Raw genomic sequence first — 9,973 nt, forward strand, 5'->3', positions numbered from 1 at the left:
GTAAATGTTGTAGTTTTTGAGCCCCGTAGTATTGCATTTGTCAACACGGTCTTTGACTATGGTGATGATGAGTAAAAAAATGAACAGGGACTTTTTATTTTTATTATTTAACTAGCTGACCCGTTTGATGTTGTTAAAAATTGGTTTAAAGGTCACATTATATTTTTTAAGTACATTAATTCATTGTATTTACACTTTTTACGTCGTAATAAGCTTATAGTGAGGCTGCTAATGATTATCATCCTTATTTTGTTATTAATCAAGCAGACCAATTGAATGAACGATGTTTTATGTATGTATGTACGCCTGGTAAGCCATGTATGACGTACATATTAGTTTTCTAAATCGGGTTTCTATTAGAGCTTTTTAAGAAACTGCTAAGGTGTATTGCCGATGTCTTATAACTGTTTGGAGAAAGTAGAAGCTGATGGATCCTGTAGCCTTTGGACGTGCCTGTTTATGCTTAGCTAAAGTTTTTCAAAATTGCTCCACAACACCGATGAGTAAGGCAAGTTCAGGTGATCATATCAGCATAGGTGGATCGTGGCACTACGGTAAGAGTTTGCCTGAAATCACCTGAGAGGAGAAACACAGTACAGTTGGTCTCCGCAGTACGCGAATGTTTGGGACCGAACGCAATAGCGTATATCGAATTTTCGCGTATTGCGGATTTCCTCTGCCATATCATTTATTCTTCATATTGAAGAGTTGACACTGAGAGGGAACCGCTTATTTAACATATCTTCAATCCAAATCACTAATAAGGGTTCCATTTTTTCTATTGTATCATTATATCTCTGTTAAAAAGTGCATATTAAAAACTTCATTCTACCAAAACAAAGTAAAATTGACTAATCAGAAGTCGAGCAACCCTATGAGCTGTCAGTTGTAAAAAATCCAGTTCTGCGAATTCGCGTATATCGAGAATAGCGTACTGCAGGGACCTACTGTATTACTGGAACAATCTTTATTACACTTCACGTCTTTGAGTGTTCTGTAAAGCGCCTCAAGAGAATGCTTCTTTGCCATGGTGCATTCTTCCCAGATAATTATTTTTCACTGTTCCATGACCTAGGCCATGAGTGATTGATTTTTGATGTTTCATACGGCTTTTGGGTTTCTATTGATGTTTAGAAGTAGCCTAAATGATGAATGCGTCGTTCTACCTCCATTTCCAGCTACAATTCCAGATGAAGCAACTGGTATTGCAATGTCATTGTTTGCTCGTATTTTGGAAAGCAAGAGCGATATGAGAAATGTTTTGCCAGTTCGGACTGGGGCATCCAAAAAAAGATACCACTTTGTCCTGTTGATACTGCCATGATAATGCGTTCGTAAACATATGCTTGTTCATAAGTTAACGTTGATACGTTGTGAGAAAAGATACCCAACATGACTGCACTATTATGCTGCAGTTCACGACTTATTTCAGTGTCCATCAAATTAGATGCACTTCGATTCAGCGAACTTAAAACATTATAATAACTTAGCGGCAAATTTTCAATTACCATGCAAAGATCCTCGATACTAATCATAGCGTGTTGGACTAAATACATGTAGTTTTGTAATAGAGTTTATTAGCGACATCAATGTTTGAATACACGTTTTGTTATATCATGACTATGCGCCGCATTTTGTCCTGGTAACAGTAAAACTTACGCCACGTTGGATTGTATGTAAACGTGACGAATAAGCATGCTCGTCCCTATTCGCAAGTTCATAGCCTCGCTGTAGTAGCTATACTGAAATTCGTTTTCACAACACGGGTAAATGAGAAGGTTTTCACTGCTCTTAGCATCAATAATTTGCACACATATTCTATTACCACCAATTAACAACATTAGTTGTTATTACCAAAAATGAACAAAGATTTTACTATCGCCACTTATATGAAACGACTTGTTTGAATTAAACTCACCACCTACGTATTAAACTCACCACCACAGTCTGTCAAAAGGCATGTTGCTGTGTCCGTTTATACTTGTTGTAGTTCACTTTATGTGTCATTGCTGAATGTAAACAAAACAAACTAACCAATGTATGACGATTGATAATTGTAATTAATTAAAAAAGTATAAAATTTTCAGATATGAGATATAGTTAAAAACCTATTCTCATACCTAAGGAACGTGTGTGCAAAGTTTGAGTTTAAATGGTTCAGTCGTTTAGGAGGAGTTTGAACACTAACACCGTGACACAAGAATTATATATATAGAGATTTAACTTAATAGAATGAATGAGTCTACATAGTTTTGAGACACGCGCGCGTGAATGAGGACAATTGGTGGACATGGCTGTACGAAAAGAACTAGTAGTATCTACACATCTCGCTGTAGTTGGGTCCCTTTCTGTTATTGATAGTGGCACCACATTATCAACCAATGGTAATTGGCGGTGTGAACTACAAACAGAGCAGAAATACCCTTTTACACTCCGGAAGGTGGTGCCTCGTTAACCTTGGGGGACTCGGCGATTTGCCTTTCGAGGTGATTGCTCGGGACCGTTGTACGCAAGGAACAAGATCAGGTCCCTTAAGTAGTACTGGTGGGTTTCACCACACTATCAACCATTGATAACTGGCGGTGTTAACCAAATCTGTGCGAAAATACCTGCCCTACTCCGGAAAGTGGTCCCCTTTTGCTAGTTGGGAAATCTAAGATGTACCTCTTTGTGCAATTGATGGCGACCGTTGTATGAATGGAGCAGAGATGGATGCGATTGTTCTGGAGAGTAATGCCCCAATGCCCCCTCTCGTTTGATGAATTATATTCAATATCGCAAGATACTTTCGTCCCTCTCAAACCTATGTAGGGGTAAGCGGTGGGACTCATCATTTTTTCAGAAAAAGAGCATTTTCGTTGTTTCGTCCTATAAAATGCCTATCTTTGAACGCTCATAACTTTTTTTTCGTTCGTACGACTTTTAATCTGTCTTCACTTGCATGACTAAAATTGAATTTCCTTTCTTTTTGTACCCTGGGCGTATTTTTAGCTCTTCTAGTTTTCGAGATATTCACGTTTAAAGTTGGAAGTTTTTTCAGAAAAAGAGCATTTTCGTTGTTTCGTCCTATAAAATGCCTATCTTTGAACGCTCATAACTTTTTTTTCGTTCGTACGATTTTTAATCTGTCTTTACTTGTTTGACTAAAATTGAATTTCCTTTCTTTTGGTACCCTGGGCGTATTTTTAGCTCTTCTAGTTTTCGAGATATTCATGTTTAAAGATGGAAGTTTTTTCAGAAAAAGAGCATTTTCGTTGTTTCGTCCTATAAAATGCCTATCTTTGAACGCTCATAACTTTTTTTTCGTTCGTACGATTTTTGATCTGTCTTCACTTGCTTGACTTAAATTGAATTTCCTTTCTTTTGGTACCCTGGGCGTATTTTTAGCTCTTCTAGTTTTCGAGATATTCACGTTTAAAGTTGGAAGTTTTTTCAGAAAAAGAGCATTTTCGTTGTTTCGTCCTATAAAATGCCTATCTTTGAACGCTCATAACTTTTTTTTTCGTTCGTACGATTTTTAATCTGTCTTCACTTGCTTGACTTAAATTGAATTTCCTTTCTTTTGGTACCCTGGGCGTATTTTTAGCACTTCTAGTTTTCGAGATATTCACGTTTAAAGTTGGAAGTTTTTTCAGAAAAAGAGCATTTTCGTTGTTTCGTCCTATAAAATGCCTATCTTTGAACACTTATAACTTTTTTGTCGTTCGTACGACTTTTAATCTGTCTTCACTTGTTTGACTAAGATTGAATTTCCTTTCTTTTGGTACACTGGGCGTATTTTTAGCACTTCTAGTTTTCGAGGTGTTCACGTTTAAAATTGGAAGTTTTTTCAGAAAAAGAGCATTTTCGTTGTTTTGTGCTATAAAATGCCTATCTTTGAACGCTCATAACTTTTTTTTCGTTCGTACGATTTTTAATCTGTCGCAACTTTGTTTGACTAAAATTGAATTTTCTTTCTTTTGGTACCCTGGGCGTATTTTTAGCTCTTCTAGTTTTCGAGATATTCACGTTTAAAGTTGGAAGTTTTTTCAGAAAAAGAGCATTTTCGTTGTTTCGTCCTATAAAATGCCTATATTTGAACGCTCATAACTTTTTTTCCGTTCGTACGATTTTTAATCTGTCTTCACTTGTTTGACTAAAATTGAATTTTCTTTCTTTTGGTACCCTGGGCGTATTTTTAGCACTTATAGTTTTCGAGATATTCACGTTTAAAGTTGGAAGTTTTTTCAGAAAAAGAGCATTTTCGTTGTTTCGTCCTATTAAATGCCTATTTTGAACGCTCATAACTTTTTTTTCGTTCGTACGATTTTTAATCTGTCGCAACTTTGTTTGACTAAAATTGAATTTTCTTTCTTTTGGTACCCTGGGCGTATTTTTAGCTCTTCTAGTTTTCGAGATATTCACGTTTAAAGTTGGAAGTTTTTTCAGAAAAAGAGCATTTTCGTTGTTTCGTCCTATAAAATGCCTATTTTGAACGCTCATAACTTTTTTTTCGTTCGTACCAATTTAAATCTGTCTTCACTTGCTTGAAGTTTCATTACTTGCGCGCAGCGATTAAGGGTGAAGCAGCACAAGTGATAGAAGCGATCACTATTAGCGCGGCAAATTACGAGATAGCGTGGCAGGCATTAACGGCGCGCTACTCCAACGAATATTTATTGAAAAAACGTCACTTGCAAGCACTGTTCACTATGACGCCCGCGAAAAGGGAAACCGCGACCGCACTGCACCTCTTAGTGGACGAGTTCGAACGGCACAAGAAAACCCTTGACCATCTTGGGGAAAGGACGGATACATGGGGAGTTTTGCTGGAACACTTGTTGTGCACCAAGTTGCCAACAAGCACACTGAGGGACTGGGAGGAGCACGCATCAAACGAAGAAAGCCCGACGTATGCTAGCCTGATTGTTTTCTTGCAGCGCCGTATGCGAGTGCTTGAAACGCTATCGGTGAACAAGGAGCAGGATGTCAGTTTTAGCGAAGCGCAACATCATACAAAACGGATGCCACCCACGCGGCTAGGAAGCTTTGCAGCGGCATCAAATGCTGTACGCAAATGCTCTCTGTGCGATTCAGAGCATTTTATTGCAAAGTGTTCCCGATTCATTGCATTGAGCCCGAACGAACGCCATCGCACCGTAATGAACGCACGATTATGTTTGAATTGCCTTCGAGACAATCACCGCGCCCGCGACTGCACTTCGCAGTACAAATGCCGCCACTGTAATTCACAACACCACACTATGTTGCACTCACACACGTCACAGGATCACTCTGCCGGAACATTCTCCACTGCCATGCCAGCTGCGAGCATTGGACCAGCCACTAACGATCACACGGCAAATCTTCAGCGAACTTTCGCAGCAGCAATGGAGCGAGCACCAACGCAGGTTTTGCTCCAAACTGCCATCATCAATATAGTTGATTCTTTCGGATTAGTTCATCCAGCTCGAGCACTTTTGGACAGTGCCTCGCAGCCTGATATGATAAGCAGTCAGCTCGCTCATCGACTGAGGCTAAAAAGAAAGAAGGTTAATGTTATGCTGCAGGGTGCAGGCCAATCTACCCGTCCGCTGAAAGAATCCGTTCACGCGAAGATTGCCTCACGAACGAAACAGTTTGAAGTGGGTGTCGAATTTTTGATTGTCGACAAGTTGATGGCTAATCTGCCGCTGCGGGACGTTAACACGACGAGCTGGAACATCCCGTCCGAGCTGATCCTAGCCGATCCAGAGTTCTACAAATCTTCGGCAATCGACATTATTCTTGGCGCTCGACATTATGCTGCTTTCTTCGAAGGTAGCGCCCAGCTCAAACTAGCACCTACCCTTCCAACGCTGCAGGAAAGCGTATTCGGATGGGTCGTCACTGGTTCGATTGGATCGCCAGAGCCTTCGGAAGGCACTTCTAATGTTGCTCACACGACAGCTGTAATTTGTATGACAACTCTAGAAGAATCCATCGAGCGGTTTTGGAAATCAGAAGAGTTATGGTTCAACGATGGCTACTCACCCGAAGAACGCCAATGTGAGGCTATTTACCGAAACACAACCCAGCGGGATCCATCGGGTCGATACATAGTTCGTCTTCCGAAGCAACCAGATTTCTTTGACAAACTTGGACTGTCAAGGGATATGGCTTTGAACCGCTTTATACTTCTCGAAAGAAGACTCCAACGTGATCCAGACCTAAAAGAAGAATACCACAAGTTCATGAAAGAGTACTTGGAACTGGGGCACATGACTCCCACGTCTCCAGCAGACAATGATCACGGGTATTACTTACCGCACCATCCCGTTTTGAAAGAATCTAGTACGACGACAAAGCTCCGGGTCGTTTTCGACGGATCAGCGAAGACATCTACTGGATATTCGCTAAACGATGCATTGCGTGTCGGTCCAGTAGTGCAAGACCAGTTGCTGGATATAATTCTTCGTTTTCGCACCTACAAAGTAGCGCTCGTTGGTGACATCGCGAAAATGTACAGGCAGATAGAAGTCCATCCTGATGACCGTCGGTTTCAACGCGTGTTGTTTCGATTCTCACCGGATGCTTCAGTGGAGACTTACGAGCTGAATACGGTGACCTACGGGCTTGCTCCATCTTCTTTTTTGGCTACGCGTACGTTGCTGCAGTTGGCCGAGGATGAAGGCACGAACTTTCCGCATGCTGCACAAGCTTTGGTTCAAAATTTCTACGTGGACGACTTCATCGGTGGTGCTGATTCAGAGGAGCAAGCAAAGCAGCTACGAGAGGAGCTCGATGAATTGTTAAAAAAGGGTGGATTCTCTCTGCGAAAATGGACCTCTAGTAAGTTGGCCGTGCTCTCTGGTTTGACGGAGGATCAGATCGGAACGCAGTCAACGCTTCAATTTATGCCCGACGAGAAGATAAAGGCACTCGGTATCGCTTGGGAGCCCGAAGCTGACGTTTTATCCTTCGAGTCGCGGATCGACGCCGACACTAGCTACCCCACAATGCGGTTAATATTCTCTGGCATCTCCCGAATGTTCGATCCGATAGGATTGATATCGCCGATCATCATTCGCGCTAAGTTGCTGATGCAGGAATTGTGGGTGCAGAAGCCTGGCTGGGATAATCCTGTTTCTGACAGCATCTATAAAAAGTGGACATCCATTAAATCCGACTGGCCAATTATTTCCGGTTATAAAAGTGATCGCTACGCTCTCTTACCTGATTCTCGCGTTCAGTTACATACGTTTTGTGATGCCTCTGAAGCCGCGTTCGGTGCATGTATTTACTCGCGTTGTGAAAACAAACAAGGACACGTACGAATCTCGCTATTAGCATCGAAGTCACGTTTAGCACCACTAAAACGGGTTACATTACCGCGATTAGAACTTAATGCAGCCGTTACAGGAGCGCATTTATACGATCGTGTGAAGCAGGCGATGGGACTCGAATCAGCGGAGTCATATTTTTGGTCCGACTCGACAGTTACGCTGCATTGGCTGAGTTCACCGCCCAACAATTGGAAAACGTATGTAGGCAATCGCGTCGCGGAGGTGCAAGCCTACTCACATCTCCATCCCTGGAAACACATTGCGGGATGTTCGAATCCTGCTGACTTGGTATCACGAGGCGTGACCGCAGCAGATTTCGTGAAAAGTGCACTGTGGAGCAGCGGTCCAGAGTGGTTAATTCGTCCAGCGTCTGAATGGCCAAATTCAACACCAACGGTTGCGGATGGTGCCGAGCTAGAGATTCGTCAAGTGAGTGCAGCGGTTGCCGTCATCGAGACAGTGCATCCTTGGTTCGAGCGGTACTCATCATACACCAAGCTTCTACGCGTCATTGGGTATTGCCTTAGATTCGTGCGCAATGCTAAGGAGAAGTGCCGTACTCGCCGCGATCCATTGGAGCCCCCAGCGTCATCAACTATCACTCCGGACCTCATGGAAGCTGCTAAAACTGTGCTATGCAAGCTGGCACAGCAAGACGCATTTCCAACGGAGCTCGAGCGGTTGAGGAAGCGTGAGGTGGTTCCAAAGCGCTCACCACTTAGACGTCTGAGCCCGTTCATCGACAGCGAAGGAGTTATGAGAGTAGGAGGGCGCCTCAAGCTCTCACAACTGCCTTATCAATCGAAACATTCAATTCTTCTGCCCAAGAAGCACATCTTCGCACGCCGCATCGCAGAGCACCTTCATAGAGAACTCATACATGGTGGCGGAAGATTGCTGCTTTCCCAGATTCGCGAAGAATTTTGGCCACTCGACGGACGACATCTGGTGAAAAGCGTCGTTAGACACTGCTTACGATGCATTCGCCAACAGCCCATACTTGAGCAGCAACAAATCGGGCAGTTACCATCATTGCGGATCACACCGAATCGACCGTTCGCGACCATCGGAGTGGACTATGCTGGGCCGATCTACCTACGACCGATCCACAAACGAGCAGAGCCCGCCAAAGCATACCTCTGCGTATTTGTTTGCTTTGCTACGAAGGCTGTCCACCTGGAACTAGTGGGTGATTTGACCACTGCTGGTTTCCTAGCATCACTTCGACGGTTTGCATCGCGCCGAGGACGTCCGTCCCATATCTACTCGGACAACGGTAAAAACTTCGAAGGCGCAGCCCGGGAGCTTAGTGAGCTATTCGAGATGCTCCATGATGAGGAGCAAAGCAACATCATCGTTTCGACTTGTGCTGATATGGGCATCACTTGGCACTTCAGTCCACCAAGGGCTCCACACTTTGGCGGATTGTGGGAAGCTGCAGTGAAGACCGCCAAAAGGCACCTGTTTCGCCAGCTGGGCAGCACGAGACTGCCTTATGAAGGATACATCACTGTGCTGCACCAAATAGAGGCAGCAATGAATTCGCGTCCGCTGTTACCTATGTCGGACGACCCCAACGATTTAGCCGCTTTAACACCTGCACATTTTCTTATAGGCACATCCATGAACGCCATCCCCGAGCCGGACTATTCAAACCGAAAGACGTACACCCTGAGCGAGTGGCAGAAGTGGCAACTGCTCGTCCAGCGCTTCTGGAAACATTGGGCCAGCGAGTATCTACAAGAGATGCAAAGGGATACGATGAAGACCTGCAGCAATTCAGATTTTTCACCTGGCAGACTGGCAATCCTGATGGACGAGGCTCTTCCTACAACACAATGGCCACTCGCGCGGATAGTTGAGACACACCCCGGCACGGATAGTTTGACACGTGTGGTAACATTAAGAACTGCAAAGGGAATTTCGGTTAGGCCAATCGCTAAAATTTGCTTGCTACCGGAGGCAACAAACTGAGCTTATCACCACGTGGAGAATAATTGTTGACGAGTGTCAAGGGGGCGGAGGATGATCAGGCAAAAATTGACACTCAAACACGTAAACAAAAACATAGGCAATTATGGCAATTACGGCCATAATTGATTTATAGGGCCGAACCCGTTACGTCAAAAAGGGGAACTAAAAGGGAGTTACAAAAAGGTTATAAAAGATAGTTGCAATAAAGCAAAACTCTCTCTTCCACCAAAAATCACCCGGGTAATTATAAAACGCAGCTGAAGCCATCCGAAACATACCCCGAAAGAAAACTCGCGCAAGAACACCTATTTTGAACGCTCATAACTTTTTTTTCGTTCGTACCAATTTAAATCTGTCTTCACTTGCTTGACTTAAATTGAATTTCCTTTCTTTTGGTACCCTGGGCGTATTTTTAGCACTTCTAGTTTTCGAGATATTCACGTTTAAAGTTGGAAGTTTTTTCAGAAAAAGAGCATTTTCGTTGTTTCGTCCTATAAAATGCCTATCTTTGAACACTTATAACTTTTTTGTCGTTCGTACGACTTTTAATCTGTCTTCACTTGTTTGACTAAGATTGAATTTCCTTTCTTTTGGTACACTGGGCGTATTTTTAGCACTTCTAGTTTTCGAGGTGTTCACGTTTAAAATTGGAAGTTTTTTCAGAAAAAGAGCATTTTCGTTGTTTTGTGCTATAA

General features: G+C 43.0%; 1 protein-coding gene across 1 annotated transcript; it reads left to right on the forward strand.

Annotated features, from left to right (window-relative positions):
* Positions 1-5,540: 5,540 nt before the first annotated feature.
* Positions 5,541-9,278, forward strand: LOC131292096 (uncharacterized). The gene has a single exon (XM_058320781.1). It carries the CDS (start codon positions 5,541-5,543, stop codon positions 9,276-9,278), a length of 3,738 nt encoding a protein of 1,245 aa, XP_058176764.1.
* Positions 9,279-9,973: the final 695 nt, after the last annotated feature.

Source organism: Anopheles ziemanni (genome assembly GCF_943734765.1).
Source record: "Anopheles ziemanni chromosome X unlocalized genomic scaffold, idAnoZiCoDA_A2_x.2 X_unloc_3, whole genome shotgun sequence".
NCBI lineage: Eukaryota > Metazoa > Arthropoda > Insecta > Diptera > Culicidae > Anopheles > Anopheles ziemanni.